This window comes from Equus przewalskii, chromosome 29, assembly GCF_037783145.1.
Source record: "Equus przewalskii isolate Varuska chromosome 29, EquPr2, whole genome shotgun sequence".
NCBI lineage: Eukaryota > Metazoa > Chordata > Mammalia > Perissodactyla > Equidae > Equus > Equus przewalskii.
This window is the reverse complement of record NC_091859.1, coordinates 34,315,992-34,331,883: the sequence shown is the minus strand read 5'-3', so window position 1 is coordinate 34,331,883 and position 15,892 is coordinate 34,315,992. Positions and strand designations below refer to the sequence as shown.

General features: G+C 55.4%; 1 protein-coding gene across 4 annotated transcripts in view; it reads left to right on the top strand.

Annotated features, from left to right (window-relative positions):
* Positions 1-15,233, top strand: part of MYH9 (myosin heavy chain 9) — a 91,156-nt gene extending 75,923 nt beyond the window's left edge. For all 4 annotated transcript variants that reach the window (XM_070599709.1, XM_070599710.1, XM_070599712.1 and 1 more), the window contains exons 25-41: positions 644-815; positions 1,630-1,842; positions 2,213-2,357; positions 3,644-3,850; positions 4,059-4,163; positions 4,412-4,564; positions 5,790-6,038; positions 7,154-7,366; positions 7,496-7,708; positions 8,046-8,207; positions 9,264-9,392; positions 10,367-10,455; positions 10,555-10,678; positions 11,008-11,216; positions 11,808-11,916; positions 12,005-12,177; positions 13,682-15,233. In XM_070599709.1, the coding sequence (XP_070455810.1) occupies positions 644-815; positions 1,630-1,842; positions 2,213-2,357; positions 3,644-3,850; positions 4,059-4,163; positions 4,412-4,564; positions 5,790-6,038; positions 7,154-7,366; positions 7,496-7,708; positions 8,046-8,207; positions 9,264-9,392; positions 10,367-10,455; positions 10,555-10,678; positions 11,008-11,216; positions 11,808-11,916; positions 12,005-12,177; positions 13,682-13,799 (2,783 nt within the window). In that variant the 3' untranslated portion in view covers positions 13,800-15,233. The remainder of the gene's footprint in view (positions 1-643; positions 816-1,629; positions 1,843-2,212; positions 2,358-3,643; positions 3,851-4,058; positions 4,164-4,411; positions 4,565-5,789; positions 6,039-7,153; positions 7,367-7,495; positions 7,709-8,045; positions 8,208-9,263; positions 9,393-10,366; positions 10,456-10,554; positions 10,679-11,007; positions 11,217-11,807; positions 11,917-12,004; positions 12,178-13,681) is intronic.
* The last annotated feature ends 659 nt before the right edge of the window (positions 15,234-15,892 follow it).

Genomic DNA, 15,892 nt, shown 5'->3' with positions numbered 1-15,892 from the left:
TAACTTGCTAAATCTCGAGATCATTAATATCGAGCGACAAGGGCCAGTCAAGGAATAAAAGTCGCTACCCCTTACTGAGCACACACTGGGCCAGGCACCTTTCTCAGTGCTCTCAGATATTAACGCATTTGAGCCTCACAACAACCTAACGGAGTAGGTTGTCCTTTGTCCTTGTTATTCAGATGAGGCGCAGGAATGTTCAGGAGTACCTAAGTGACGTCATAGCAGAATTGTAAAGCCAGATCCTGGACCCTGACCCTGTTCTGCTGTCTCTGTAGAATTCATACAAGACTGGTCCCTTATATAAGTTGAGATTCGTGCAAAGCTAAACATTGCATTTTTTAGGGAGACACACATGGTGCAGCCTTAAAGGAAAGCAAGGGAATTATGAACACAAACTTTAGGAAAGTAGGTCCCCTGGCACAGAAGGTCAGCGGGCAGGGTTGGAGAGACACAGGACGTGGCTGCTCATGGTGATGTCCTTCTTCATCATCTGGAGTTGAGTATGAAAGTCTGTATCATGATCCTTTAAATCTGACATGATTTATAACAAACGTTTGATATTTTATGTAAGAATTAAAAACAAAGAAAAGTCTGTGGCCACTGAGGGCTCTTTTGGCATCTCCTCGTCCTCCTTTCTCAGAGCGCCTCCGAAGAGAGGAGAAGCAGCGTCAGGAGCTGGAAAAGACCCGCCGGAAGCTGGAGGGAGACTCCACAGACCTCAACGACCAGATCGCCGAGCTCCAGGCTCAGATCGCCGAGCTCAAGATGCAACTGGCTAAGAAAGAGGAGGAGCTCCAGGCTGCCCTGGCCAGGTGAGAGTCAGAGCATCAGCCCGTGGCCAGGTGGCCAGTGCCAGCCTGATGCCAGCTTCCTCCTGTGCTTCTTGGTACATTAGTGAGCTGTGAGCATTCGCTCTGCTGTTGTCTTGGAAGCCATTTCACTGCAAAACATTTCCTGTTTGGTAAAGGCACAGTCTAAGGCTTCTTTGTCATTTGTCAAAAAAAGACACCCACCACTCTGTCACCCAACCACAACAATCCTCTCCTTTCCTTTTCCTTTTTTAATTTCATAGCTACAGCCATGCTTTTTGGAAAAAAAAAACCAGACTATCTTTTAGCAGTTTCAGATTCACAGCAAAATTGAGCAGACAGTGCAGAGAATTCCCATAAATCCTCTGTCCCCACACTCACAGCCTCCCCTGCTGTCAACATCTTCCACACGAGTGGCACATGTTACAACTGATGAACCTGCACTGACACATCATTATCACTAAGTCCACAGCACGTTTGTATTTTTACTTAGTTGCAGTCATTATGGGTTGTAGCGTTTTATTTCCCTTTTTTTAAAACTTAACATTTGAATTATTTTTTATGTTTAAAGCACTGAATCTTAATTTGGAAAATGAAGTGATTCTTCTCTGATGTTTTCCAATTCTCAAAGTGGTGTTACCCTTAAATCTTCTGGATGCCTCAAATAGATATTGTTTTTGCTGAGGGGAGCTCCTAAGGGCAATGATTATGACTGCCAGAAGTGGCTTTGGCTGCACTTCTTCAAAGCCTCTTCTGCAAATTCTGTTCTCTGAAGGTGAAAACGGTCTTATCCTGACGTTGTTGGTCTCTTTGGTAGGGTGGAGGAAGAAGCCGCCCAGAAGAACATGGCCCTAAAGAAGATCCGGGAGCTGGAATCTCAGATTTCTGAACTCCAGGAAGATCTGGAATCTGAGCGTGCTTCTAGGAATAAAGCTGAGAAGCAGAAACGGGACCTCGGGGAAGAGCTGGAGGCTCTGAAAACAGAGTTGGAGGACACTCTGGATTCCACCGCTGCCCAGCAGGAGCTCAGGTGTGCCATGGGACCAACAGCCAAGTCACTGAGGATTGTGGTGGGGATGCAGGGAAAGGGAGACGGTGGCCTGGGAGGGGTGGACCCCAGGCCTCTGCACACAAGCCGATGGCCTTATCGTGTACCAGACAGCTTGGAGTTTGGGTGAGGCAAGGGCGGGCTTTAAGGCCGAAAGGGTACAGAAGCTTCTACAAAGTGTGTCTTTTGAGCCTGGGCTATAGGATGCACAGCTGAGGAGGGAGGCCAGTGGTCAGAAAGGCTGCCAGGCGGCCACTGCCCTTGCTGGCCCCTCTTTGCAGCCAGGGAAGAGCCCCGGGGGCCGCATCGCTCCAACGTCCCCAGCCTCCATTCTGAGGACGTTTCTCTCCAGGTCCAAACGTGAACAGGAAGTGAACATCCTGAAGAAGACCCTTGAGGAGGAGGCCAAGACCCACGAGGCCCAGATCCAGGAGATGAGGCAGAAGCACTCGCAGGCCGTGGAGGAGCTGGCGGAGCAGCTGGAGCAGACGAAGCGGGTGCGTGAGCTTGGGACTGGCTCTGTGACACTCCACCGTTGTGAGCGGGGCCAGTTCTCAGAGAGAACGTCTGCCTCTCTGGGCCAGCCGTGCAGAGCTGAGCGGCTCCAGCGCCAGACTGCCTGTGTCAGAGTCCAGGCTCCAGCCCTTAGCAGCTGTGTGACTTGGGCAGATGGGTACCTCTGTGCCTCAGTTTCCCCATCTGTAAAGGAGGCTGATGATAGGTCTGTCTCATATGCTAATATGAGAGAGCTGAGAACGTGTAAACACTGTGATAGATAGGGCTCAAAAATTGTTCAGGAATTGTTATCATTTGTAGTAGTCAATACCCTGCCAGACCAGAAAGCTCTAAGGAATTGGCGTGACCCTGAAACTGCCTTTCAGAGGCCTTATGGTCCCTTTTCTGAAGCTGGGTCCTCTCTAGAACACCCCCAACAAGTGGTCAACTGGTGTTTTCGTGCGAAAACCCTTGGGATGGTAATCCCAGCTGGTTTCTTGGCTGGGCAGCTGGTGGCTGGTCAGTTCCTTAACAGGACAGGTCTTGCCTCCTGTGGCGTCCAGCTCGTAGCCACTCTTGGTGGCAGCCCGAGAAGTCAGAGGCTCTTCCTCATGGCAGCCTATACAATATTCTTAGGAACATGCCTTGTCCATCCGTCTCCCTTCAGCTTCCACCCGGTTCTGCGCAGGTTGAACCCTTTCCTTGTCCTGTGGCTGTTTTTACCCAGCACCCCTTCACATTCATACAGGGTCCAGTTCACCCTTGACCTTACCCATGACCCTGTGGCCGGGCTCAGTGCGGACTAGAATAGGATGGTCACTTTTATTCTGTAAACACCGCTTTATAGGTTTTGGAAGAACTTTACAGTATTTCTGTGAACATCAAATTTCAAAGAGGCTTTACTGAAAGTCTAACTATGAACAGTTGATTTCCCTCATTCTATAATATTAGCACTAAAATCATAATATCAGCACTGATAACACCTTAGACTCGAGCGATCACTACCCAGCGAGCGATGCTGGGCGGGGCTTGGTTTAGATGTGGGGAAGCCAAGGTCCTTTGAGGAGAGGACACGTGCTAGGTGCCACACACAGGTGAGCAGTGAGCACAGGTCAGCCGGGGCTTCGGGATGCAAGCCTCTTGCTAACATGCTGTCCCCTGAACTTGCCCCACCTCCTCCTTGCTGCAGAGGCAGCGGATTCTGGATCCACCATCTCTCCCAACGATGTTGGAAAGACCAGCGTCTTGTCATGGATGCCCCTTCACGTCTGGCTTTCTTCCCCACCAGGTGAAGGCCAACCTCGAGAAGGCCAAGCAGACCCTGGAGAACGAGCGGGGGGAGCTGGCCAACGAGGTGAAGGCCCTGCTGCAGGGCAAGGGAGACTCAGAGCACAAGCGCAAGCGGGTGGAGGCGCAGCTGCAGGAGCTGCAGGTGAAGTTCAACGAGGGAGAGCGAGTGCGCACGGAGCTGGCCGACAAGGTCTCCAAGCTGCAGGTGAGGCCCCCGCTGGGACCCGGGCCTGGGCGGTGGTCCCTTCAGCAGCTCCTCGGCCACGTTTTCTCTCTCGCCTCAAACTGGCTCCTCAGTGAGGCCTTCAGGGTTCAGCCTGTGACTCAGGCCCAGCTTTGCCTGGAAGAGCCGAGGTGGGGCCGGAGCAGCCATGGTCGAGCTCATCATCCTCTTCTCTCCTGTCCCTGTGCAGGTTGAGCTGGACAACGTGACAGGTCTTCTCACCCAGTCTGACAGCAAGTCCAGCAAGCTCACCAAGGATTTCTCTGCTCTGGAGTCCCAGCTGCAGGACACGCAGGTGAGTGTGGCAATGGGTCCCTGCAGGTGGACCTTTCCTGGGAGGACCCTGTGCCCACACGGCTTTAGCTGCCAGGCCTCTGCTTCCGCCACAGAGCTCATCTGATTACCCATCCTCCCCTGCTTCCACGGGGTCTCTGGGTCCTCCCAGCTCCCCACCAGGTCTTTACTGGCTGTCCCCTGAATCAGAGGGACTGGTCCTGATGCTGCGCCTTCTGAGCCCCTGCATCCCTCTTGTCCTCGGAGTAGGAGCTGCTGCAGGAGGAGAACCGGCAGAAGCTAAGCCTGAGCACCAAGCTGAAGCAGATGGAGGACGAGAAGAACTCGTTCAAGGAGCAGCTGGAGGAGGAGGAGGAGGCCAAGCGGAACCTCGAGAAGCAGATTGCCACCCTCCATGCCCAGGTTCGATGCGGGCTCCCTCACGAGATGCCCCAGGCCGCCCAGGCGGCTCAGGGAAACTGTGGTTGGATTCTGCAGGCTGAGGAGCTTCCAGCAGGGTGCCCTACTGGATGCTGGAGGCACACCCCTGCCCCGAGCTGGGTGCCCTTTCTCGGGGAGCTCCTGCCCTCTCTCTCCAGACCAGGGCTCAAGCCTGGGGCCCCCAGATAGAATCCAGGGGTCCGTGAACTTGGGTGGAGGAGATGGAACATCTTTCTTTCACTGACCTCTAGCCGACATTGAGCATTTCCGTCCTTTGTGAACGCAGGCCACGTGGCAGCTGCAGTGCCCGTGGCCTTGGTCTTTAGAAACACCACGTCCGAGGTGTGGCGGGGCCGTGGGGATGTCATCGCTCCTCACCACTTAGGAGCCTGCCGTTCGATGTGCTGATAAGGAAGCACATGGGCTGCTGGACCAGAGCTTAAAACATACCTGGCAGCTGCTGTTGCCTATGTTAGTTTACTATACATTTGACTTCATTAATATTGTTAATACTAAGTTATCAATATTAATGTGCTAATATGTTAAGTTAAAATTAATATAAATATTAAAAATATTAATGTTAGTAACGATAAAATGTTGTTATGAGGAGGAGTTCATAGTCTTCTCTAGACTATCAGAGGGTCCACGGCCAGAAATAGACCAAGAGCCCTGTTCTAGTTCTTGTCTTGGGACTTCGCTGTTCCAGGCCAGAAGATCCGCAGCAGCTCGGGGTGGGTGCGCAGGGTGTTCCCCAGTCTGGGTGGGGGAGCCAGCACGTGCACGTGGTGGCAGCTCTATGTCCAGGTGCAGGGAGGGGCTGCAGGATGGGTCCCTGTGGTCCTCCTGCCTCCAGCAGACAAACCTCCTGACAGGGCCCCAGCCCTGCTGCCTGGGGAGGGGAATGGAGGAGGCTCCCCTCTCTGGGCCCCAGTCTTTGTGAAACAAGAGGCTTCGCAAGTCGCTACTGAGAGACCTTCCAAAGCTGACCTGTGGGGGTTAGCTTCCAGGGTCGGCCTTCCCCTGGGTTCCACACGCTAGGCGGGTGCCCTCTGCCGAAACGCCATTTCTCTCGCCCCAGTGGAAGAGGGAGGTCTCCATAACTGGGTGGGCTCCCTGGCCCTCCGTTCACGGGGTAGTAGGCCAGCTCCCGGCTGTTACCTGGACAGGTGCTATCCTGCGTGTCTCTTCACTCCTTGCTCCTGTCCAGGTGAGCGACATGAAGAAGAAGGTGGAGGACGGTGTCGGGTGCCTGGAGACTGCAGAAGAAGCCAAGAGGAAGCTCCAGAAGGACCTGGAGGGGCTGACCCAGCGCTACGAAGAGAAGGTGGCCGCCTACGACAAGCTGGAGAAGACCAAGACCCGGCTGCAGCAGGAGCTAGATGACCTGCTCGTGGACTTGGACCACCAGCGGCAGAGCGTCTCCAACCTGGAGAAGAAGCAGAAGAAGTTCGACCAGGTGTGTGTGTCGGCCTGGACCTCGTTTCCTCTGTTCCGCAGATGCCACGGCCTCAGGCAAAGGCCACTCCTGGCACCACCTCCTCACCCAGCTGGGGAGGAGGCCGCCAGGGGCCAGGCGCTCAGAAGTGCCTCTCGGTTTCCTGCTCGTTGAGGGGCCTGGAAAGAAAGTGCTTGGAACAGGGCATCTTCATATGTTAGGTATACAAGCGAGCTTCCCCCTTTCTGGATTCTTATATTTTTCAAATTTTTTGTCACAAACCTATTTTATTATCATTTCGATTTTTATTTACGTGTTCATATCTCTTCTTCATTCTAAAAGATCTGAGGCAGCTTATAGAGACACAGACAATGGAGTGGGGTAGAAAGATAGAATAAATCAGGGGTCAGCACACTGGCCAAGTGCAGCCCACTGCCGGGTGTAGACACAGGTGTGCAGGACTCAGCTCCATTCCCTCATTAGCTGTTGGCTCTGGCTGGCTGTGCCGTCGTAGCAGACTTGAGTCCTTGCTACAGAGACCGTGGCCTGCAGAGGCTAAAGCATTTACTGTCTGGTCCTTTAGGAAATAGGTCTGTGGAAGAAATGAGGTATTGGTGCAAAGGGAGTTGAAAGTGGGAAAGTAAGATCCAGCTGAAGGTGGGCCGCTCAGAGGATGGATGCCAGGGGCATTTAAGCTGGCTTTAGAGGAGGGCCACAAATGGGCTTTGGGCTTCTAAGCAGCCAGATTCACATTCTTTTCAAGGCAAGTACCAGCCAGTCATTTAGGAAAACCAAAGCCTTTCCAGATTCTGACGGTGACGTCTCCTGTGGGTTCTCACAGAAGGGGCACTGTATCATAAAGGATCATTATTATTAAGTGATAAAGACAAAGACTATAAAATGTGGTGAAAGAGGTGACCTCTGCCTTCATCTGGTTATGAAGGATGTGCTGGACAGCACTTGTCAGCCTGGACACCCTCTGGCCCCCCCCCCCCCCCCCCACCCCGAGACCCAGCACCTGGGACCCTTATTCCTCAGAGAGTTTGGTCCGGATGCTCTGCCTGCCTGAGGTCAGCAGGCTCTGAGTGCTTTCTAAGAGCCCGTTGCTTGAGCCTCATGGTGCCCACCTACCCCAGCTCCTGGCCGAGGAGAAGACCATCTCCGCCAAGTATGCCGAGGAGCGTGACCGGGCCGAGGCGGAGGCGCGTGAGAAGGAGACCAAGGCGCTGTCGCTGGCCCGGGCCCTGGAGGAAGCCATGGAGCAGAAGGCGGAGCTGGAGCGGCTCAACAAGCAGTTCCGCACGGAGATGGAGGATCTCATGAGCTCCAAGGACGACGTCGGCAAGAGTGTGAGTGTGGAGCCCGGCTGGTGCTCGGGAGGGAGCCTGGTGGGGACATCATGGGGGATCAGGGATTGAGTGGGCACGGAGGCCCCCCCTCGTCTCTCTGCTCCTGACTCGGGTTCCCTCGGGTGGCAGGTCCACGAGCTGGAGAAGTCCAAGCGGGCCCTGGAGCAGCAGGTGGAGGAGATGAAGACCCAGCTGGAGGAGCTGGAGGACGAGCTGCAGGCCACCGAGGACGCCAAGCTGCGGCTGGAGGTGAACCTGCAGGCCATGAAGGCCCAGTTCGAGCGGGACCTGCAGGGCCGCGACGAGCAGAGTGAGGAGAAGAAGAAGCAGCTGGTCAGACAGGTGCGGACAGCCCTCCCTGCCCCGGACAGGGCCACCTCCATCTGCGGGCAGAGGCGGGCAGGGACCACCCTGGTTTCTGGCAGGCTTCCTTGCTCTCCTTCCTCTACCTGGATGTGGCAGGCTCCTTGACCATTTCTTCCATGTCCTTACGTTCCAGTCTTCTGTCCAGGGGGGCAGTCAGTGACTCACTCTATCAGGGTTTTTACTGTCAGTAATCCTCATTAGTCCCTGGAGGCCTCATGGATCCCACTGGAGTGGACCAAACCTGCCTGAGCTCAGAGCCGGAGCAGGGTCTGTGTGTGGGTCCAGCCTCCCAAGCTGTTGGCACCTTCCCCAGGTGCGGGAGATGGAGGCAGAGCTGGAGGATGAGAAGAAGCAGCGCTCGCTGGCTGTGGCCGCTCGGAAGAAGCTGGAGATGGACCTGAAGGACCTGGAGGCCCACATCGACACTGCCAACAAGAACCGAGACGAAGCCATCAAACAGCTGCGGAAGCTGCAGGTGAGGCAGGCCGGACCAAACCGGATCTGGCTGCAGACAGCAGTGCTGGGCTCAGCACAGGGCTGGGACGCCAGTGGGGTGGCCGGTGGATGCTGGGAACTGCCGCCTTCCCGTCTCCAAGGAAGGTCTTGGGTGCCCTTAGCCCCATCTCACAGATGGAGACTCAGGTCCCGAGGTTGAGTGGAAGAAGGTAGTCTGAAAGCAAACTTAGAATAAGGTCAGTGACTCTGAGTCCATTGAAACAAAGAAATGACTATACACCGCGATGTCCAGTGGAGTTAGGGAAGACAGTCACTGTTGGCACATTTCCTGAATAAACCAGATGGGACCCGGGTCTGACCCAGTCCCGCCTTACTGGGTGATGCTGGAAGGTTCTGAGCTGATGGTTCAGAGAAGCAGCCCAGAGCACGGGACACGTACTTGGGAAATTTTCACCTTGCCAATAATTGGAGAACAACAAATTAAAAACAGCTCTGAGATGCTGCATCATACCCAGGACACCAGCAACAATGAGAATGAATGGAAACATCTGTGGTTGGCAAGGTCACAGGGCAGAGTTGCCCTGGTGGCTGGTGGCCGTTCCACCTGGTACCATCTGGTCGTGTCCCAGCAAGAGACGTACCCTTTGACATGGGGACTCCCAACGTGGGCTTTGTCTGCAAAAGAAAAAAACACTATTTGACAAGGATCTTTAGGGTTAAAACATATCCCGGGAAAATTCCAAAGGGAACGTGTTCCTGCCATATAGTCAGGAACTAACCTGGCAGAGGAGTGGGTGTGCGCTGGGAATGATTCAAGTCAACAGGAAGTTGTAGAAAGTCAGAAACGAAAGGAAACTTGGCTGATGTGTACACAGTCACGAACCCTGCCGGAAGCGTGCTCTGTAAATCCTAACCATCAAGAGTGTAAAAATGGTGTAGGATAAAGAGACATTTGTCTTTCGTTATGATTTTGCCCTCTTACAGCTAAGTTCTGTTGGCGGGTGTCCCTCTGAGGGGTGGAGGGCAGACATGGGTGGTGGCTGGGGTGGTGGCACCACGCCTCTCCTCCCCCCAGGCCCAGATGAAGGACTACATGCGCGAGCTGGAGGACACGCGTGCCTCCCGCGAGGAGATCCTGGCGCAGGCCAAGGAGAACGAGAAGAAGCTGAAGAGCATGGAGGCCGAGATGATTCAGCTGCAGGAGGTGGGCCAGGGCTGTGGGGTGCTCGGGGGCGCTGCCCTCTGGCCAGCAGGGGCAGCCCAGGGCTTCCCCCTGGCCGGCTCGAGCTCCCAGGCAGGGCTGGAAACAAACTAGCCAGAATCCCGGCATGAGTTGGGGGTGGTTCTTGCTTTGTAACAGTTCCCTGCAGGGTTTCACGAGGTTTTAGGGTTCCCTGGTGAGTTTAAATGTGTGTGTGAATTAAATCGTCACCATTGGCAGCCAGCTCCCTTATATGAAACGAGGCTTTGTGGTGTCCCCACCTCCTGCTGTGAAGTAGGCCTGGTCAGGGGCGTCCATCCCTGATGCTCGTGCACCCAGCATCCCCTTGTCCCCCACACGAGGCATGTCATGGAAGCGTGCCCTAGGGTCTCCAAGCGGTCTCCTACAGAGAGAGGTGACTGGTCCGCGGGTTCTGTTCCTGTCTGAGCCAGACATCCAGGCACGGCCTCCCCCGCTCCTGCCTGCCTGCCTGTGCTCTGCTGCCTGGGTCTGGGGTGATTCCTCCCTCCACGGTCACATGTGGGTCTCTGTCGAGGCTGCCTCACCCTCCGCCTGGCTCTCAGATCCCTCATGCTCTGGCCTGAACTCACATCTCTGTCTCGTCTCTCCCAGCTTCTGGTCTACCCAGAATGCAGAGGGACCAGCATCCCCTGTCAGGCCAGGATGGTTTCTTTATCTCTAATATCCCGGCACCTAGCTCGGTTCCTAGCACATAGACATGGAGTGTTTGTAAACATATGGTGCTTAAGCTTTGACCTCAGAGAGGGGAATTAGCCCTGTGAGCCAGGGGGGCTCATCAGAAAGGCCTTCATGGAGGAGGCGGCCTGGGAAGGGGTTTGAGCGGAGAGGGCCAGGGGCTCGGGGAGGACAGCACTGCAGAGGACCCGGAATGGAAGAAGTGGGCTTCCAGGGTTGTGGGCTGCCCCCGCGGGTCACATTCTGGGTTCTCATGGCAGGAACTGGCAGCTGCTGAGCGTGCCAAGCGCCAGGCCCAGCAGGAGCGGGACGAGCTGGCCGAGGAGATTGCCAACAGCAGCGGCAAAGGGTGAGCCTCGGGGCAGCAGTTCATCTGGCGAGGAGGTGGGCCGGGGCGGGCCCCGCCTCTGGGACTGGCCCCTTCTCACATCTCCCTGCCCCCACCCAGAGCCCTGGCACTGGAGGAGAAGCGGCGTCTGGAGGCCCGCATCGCCCAGCTGGAGGAGGAGCTGGAGGAGGAGCAGGGCAACACGGAGCTGGTGAACGACCGGCTGAAGAAGGCCAACCTGCAGGTGGGCGGCCAGGGCTGCCTGCGCATTCCTTCTGCCCTGTAGCTCCTGGCTGCAGTCCTGAGCTCCCCCCAGTGAATCAGGCCCCACAGACAGCAGCTGGCGGAAGCCACCCGCTCCCTGAGTGCTTAGGGGAGAATGTTCTGGCCCCTGTAAAGGTCTCCCAGTGGTTTCTCTCAGATGTTAAGAAGTTTCCGGACTCATGCTATTGGGTAGCTCCCTTTCTGGGGGGCCTGGAGTTAGCATGGGCTCTGCAGGACCCAGCTTCCCCGCTCTGCCCTTAGCCAGGGCCCCTGGCTTTCCTTGAGGTCACCCAGCCCTTCTTCCCACAGATCGACCAGATCAACACCGACCTGAACCTCGAGCGCAGCCATGCCCAGAAGAACGAGAACGCACGGCAGCAGCTGGAGCGCCAGAACAAGGAGCTCAAGGTCAAGCTGCAGGAGATGGAGGGCACCGTCAAGTCCAAGTACAAGGCCTCCATCACCGCCCTGGAGGCCAAGATCGCACAGCTGGAGGAGCAGCTGGACAACGAGACCAAGTAGGTGCCCCTTGCTCGTCACCTGCAGCAGTCTGCAGATCCCTCTGCCGTCCTGTCCCTGGGTCCCGGTCAGGATCCAGCTTTCTGTCCTTGAGTCCCAGAAGCTGTTTTCCTCCAGCCTCATTCGCTTTGCTGGGGCCCCGTGGAGTGTGAATCGGAGCCCATGGCCCACCTCTAAAGTTGAGGGTTTTGATGACTGTCTCTGAGGCCTCAATCAGAGAGGCGGGGGTTCCCGCCCAGCTGGGTAGCTGATCTGTGGGCTCAGGAAGACCTAGACTTCTTTGGAGATAATGGGGGTCCCACAGGGCCCCAAATCTCAATTTTCCCTTTTCCTACCTACTTGTATGCTCTTTGACATGTACCCCTTCCCTTCGCCCCAGTTTCCTCATCTGTGAACTGGGGTGATCACAGCACCCCTCTAAGAGACAGAGCACACAGCGGGTGTTCAGTAAAGACGGTCCTCCTTAGCCTCAAGGCCTCCCTATGGGGCAAATACCATGAGGCCCCCGGAATGGGAGGTCCAGTTTGTGGTCTGCTGGCCAGACCCTCTGAAGGAAGGTGTCTCCCTGAGCCGCTGTGTGTGCCTCGCAGGGAGCGCCAGGCAGCCTGCAAGCAGGTGCGTCGGGCCGAGAAGAAGCTGAAGGACGTGCTGCTGCAGGTGGATGATGAGCGGAGGAACGCGGAGCAGTACAAGGACCAGGTGTGTTCGAGGGCAGGGCAGCACGGGCCGGGTGGGCCCCATGTGTCCAGAGCTCCTAACCGGGGCCGTTGGTCCCACGTCTCCGCAGGCCGACAAGGCGTCCACCCGCCTGAAGCAGCTCAAGCGGCAGCTGGAGGAGGCTGAGGAGGAGGCCCAGCGGGCCAACGCCTCCCGCCGGAAACTGCAGCGTGAGCTGGAGGACGCCACCGAGACCGCCGACGCCATGAACCGCGAGGTCAGCTCGCTCAAGAACAAGCTCAGGTGAGCCTGTGGCCCCGCTCGCTGCCTCCCCCGGCTCCTTCACATGATTCTCCTTTGAAAAGGTAGTTTGTTCTGAAAAGCACAGTGCAGAATATTACGCTCCTATAGACTGGGTTTGGTTATCGACTAGATGTCAACGAGCAAGGAGCTTGATGACGAGAAAGTGCTGGTCAGAGGGTGACCTGCCGCTTCCTGGGTTCTTCTTGCCTCCCGGGCTGTGGGCCAGCCTTCTGAACAGACAGTAAACCGTGGGTAATTTACTCCTGTCCTATCTGAAAGGTCCGTCCCTGTGGCTGCTCTCAACCTGATGAGAACATTTCTGTGCTGGGTTTTTTGTACTAGAAGTGGCTTGAGGCAACCCGGCAAGTCCCTGGCACGTATTTGGTGCCTCGTAAACATCAGTGATGGATCCTGGCATCATCTCACCGTGCCTGTACCAACGAAAGGCCTTCTTGCATTTCTCAAGGGAGTGTTACCATTCAGGAAATGTTAAATGGTTGAGGCAGAGGGTCCTTTTCTCCAAGATTCTCATTTCTTACCTCCTTTTCACAGCAGTCTTTTTTTTTTTTTTTCTGTAAGGAAGATTGGCCCTGAGCTAACATTTGTGCCAATCTTTCTCTGTTTAGTACATAGGATGCTGCCACAGCATGGCTTGATGAGCAGTGTGTAGGTCCGTGCCCAGGATCTGAACCCGTGAACCACAGGCTGCCAAAGCAGAGCATGCAAACTTAACTGCTTTGCCACCAGGCTGGCCCTACCTAGTGGTCCTTTTTTTTTTTTTGTTAATCGAGGTCATAATAGTTTACAGCAATCCGTTTTTTTTTTTTTAAAGATTGGCACCTGAGCTAACAACTGTTCCCAATCTTTTTTTTTTTCTGCTTTATCTCCCGAAATTCCCTCAGTACACAGTTGTATATTTTTAGTTGTGGGTCCATCTAGCTGTGGCATGCAGGACGCCGCCTCCATGTGGCCTGATGAGCAGTGCCATGTCCGCACCAGGATCTGAACCGGCGAAACCCTGGGCTGCCGCAGCAGAGCGTGTGAACCCAGCCACTTGGCCACGGGGCCGGCCCCAGCAATCCTTTTTTTTTTAAGCATAAAAGCAACGATGCAGACATTCTATCGGTGTTTAGTATCAGTTTTCTTATGTGTGATTGGCACAAGATGCCCGTCTTTGTCCACCTGGTTTCACCTGTTTTGTACTAAGTTTCAGCAGAGGGTGGCTTTTTGTGGAAGGCGACTCCATCTCCTCTTGTGCCTTTTCCCCTTTGAATCAGCCCAGGTTCCCTGATGGATTTTGCTGCTGTTTGGGTAAAGCAGGCAGCTTTAATCACCTGCTCCCTGAGAGCGTCTGGTCCCACCTGGAGCCTGGGGCTCCCAGGGCCCGCACCACTTCTCCCCCTGGGGATGAGGTGCCAGGTTTCCCTCTCAGGATCCTTCGAGATGTGTGAGCTGACTGCGGCCACGCTGGCCGGCCCTGCTGACCCTCTGCCTCTGCCCCCAGGCGTGGGGACCTGCCGTTTGTCGTGCCCCGCCGGATGGCCCGGAAAGGTACAGGCGACGGCTCCGACGAGGAGATGGACGGCAAGGCCGACGGGGCTGAGGCCAAAGCTGCCGAGTAACCTCTTGCCTGCTGCCTGAGACGGATGGACCGACCGACCGACGGACGACTCCGCCTCCCCTTCCTAGCCCCGCAGCACCCCCTCCACCCTCTTGGGACTGCTGTGACCGTGACCCCCACCCCATCCCCGTAGGCCAGGGGACCTCAGGCCTGCACGTCCCTGCACGCCCCCCAGGCCTTGTTGAGGGCGTTTGGCTTCCCCTGCTGCAGCCCCTACCACTCCCCTCCCACCCCCAGAATCTGATACCAAAGAGTCAGGGTCCTGGGCTCCTGCCCAGGAACAGAGTGACCAGCAGGATCTTCGGCCCTCTCTTGCCAAAAAGCACAAGATGGTGAGGCAAGGAGGGCAGGCCACCGGGGATGGGCAAGAGAGTTTTCTACGAATCTATTTTTCTTGAGACTAAGGAGTTTTCCATAGCCTGACACCCCAGAAGAGTCGTCACCTTCTCCTGCCTCCGCCACCAGCTCCCCCTCCCCCTTCTTTGCTGTTGGCAATCACACACGGTGACCTCACACCCTCTGCCCCTTCGGCCCTCCACTCCTGTGGGCTCTGGGAGGTCTGGAAAGAGCAGGCCCAGGGATCCCACCTCTGTGCAGGGCACAGAATCCTGGGGCGGGGAGGGAGGGGAATTCCTCCCCGCCCCTGTGGGCAGTGCCACGGTCCCCTTCCTGCTTCTCAGCCGTCTCAAGTGCAATGATGGCCCCGTCCCTCCTTTGCTGAGGGCAGCCCGCCCTGCACCGCGAGGCCTTTGGGCCAAGCAGACAGGGCCTGGGGCCAAGCTGGAAAGGCCAGCAGTGGCTTCTCCCAACACTCTTGGGGACCAAATATATTTAATGGTTAAGGGACTTGTCCCAAGTCTGACAGCCAGAGCATCAGAAAGGGCCAGTGGCCCTCCCACATGACCTTGAACCTACTCTAGGACTGGGGCCCGAGGGTAGTTGATCTGCACCGTTGACTCTGTAGTTTAAAAATCCGCCATCTGCGCAGGTGTTTTTGAAAGGAAAAAAGTTTTCTTTTTTTCTCCCCTTCTTGTAATAAATGATAAAATTCCAGGTCTTTATCACTGCCTTTCCTTTGGAACCGTGTTTAGAAGAGAGTAGCTTGTCCTACACTGGTCTACACTGGTTGCTGAATTTACCTGCATTCCTGTTTTGTATATGCTGCATTTAGACTTACTTATGGCAAAAAAAGCATTTTTTTTTAAAAAAAGAAACTCTCAACAAATCATGAAGATATATAAAAGCTACATATGCCTAAAAAGCTCTGAATTCAGGTCCCAGTTGCTGTCACAAAGGAGTGAATGGAGCTCCCACCCCATCCCTTTTTTTATATAATGAAAGTGCCTTAGCATGTGTCGCAGCTGTCACCACTACAGTAAGCTGGTTTACAGATGTTTCCACTGAGCGTCACAATAAAGAGTACCATGTGCTACGAGCCGTGCCTGTGGTGGTGTCTGTCTGCTGGAGACGGTGGCCTGGGGAGGGGCTGTGTTTGCTTCTGTAGCAGGCACCTACTTTGTGCATCTTCTGGAAGCTTCCAATAGTGCTGCACAGCTGAGGCACAGGCTTTGGTGGAGGATGGTAGTCACACAGAAAAGGTGAGAAAGGCAGGCTGGGCCAGATTCAAGGATGCCAAGAGTGTCTATATAAACCTTGGATCGTTTCGGTTATTGAGCACCTGCTCTGTGGGGCTAGACACGTGGCCCAGGTGCTGACTTCCTTCATCGGCAAACAACGCAAGGCCTGCCCTGCAGAGGTTTGTCCCAGGTGCTGTGTCAGTGGGGAAGAGGGAGGCAGTGCCCAGGCCTGTGGGTATCAGACAGGAGGCTCTCCCTGGAAAGGCCAGAGCTTTGTTCGTTCTGTTAACAAAGGCTGAGCATGAACCAGGCCCCTTGCGAGGCCCTGGGCAATGAAGACAGATGTCTCTGCAGCTGCAGGATGCGGGCGAGGGGGAGAAGCTTTCCTTAGGGAAGGGATGTGGCACCCACTTGATAGATGGCGTGGACTCAAGCAGCAGGCCTGCGTGCCAGCACGGTTGCTGAGGAAAGCTGCGTGCTTCTAAACAGAGCACTCCCTGGGCCTCCCTCAGCCGAC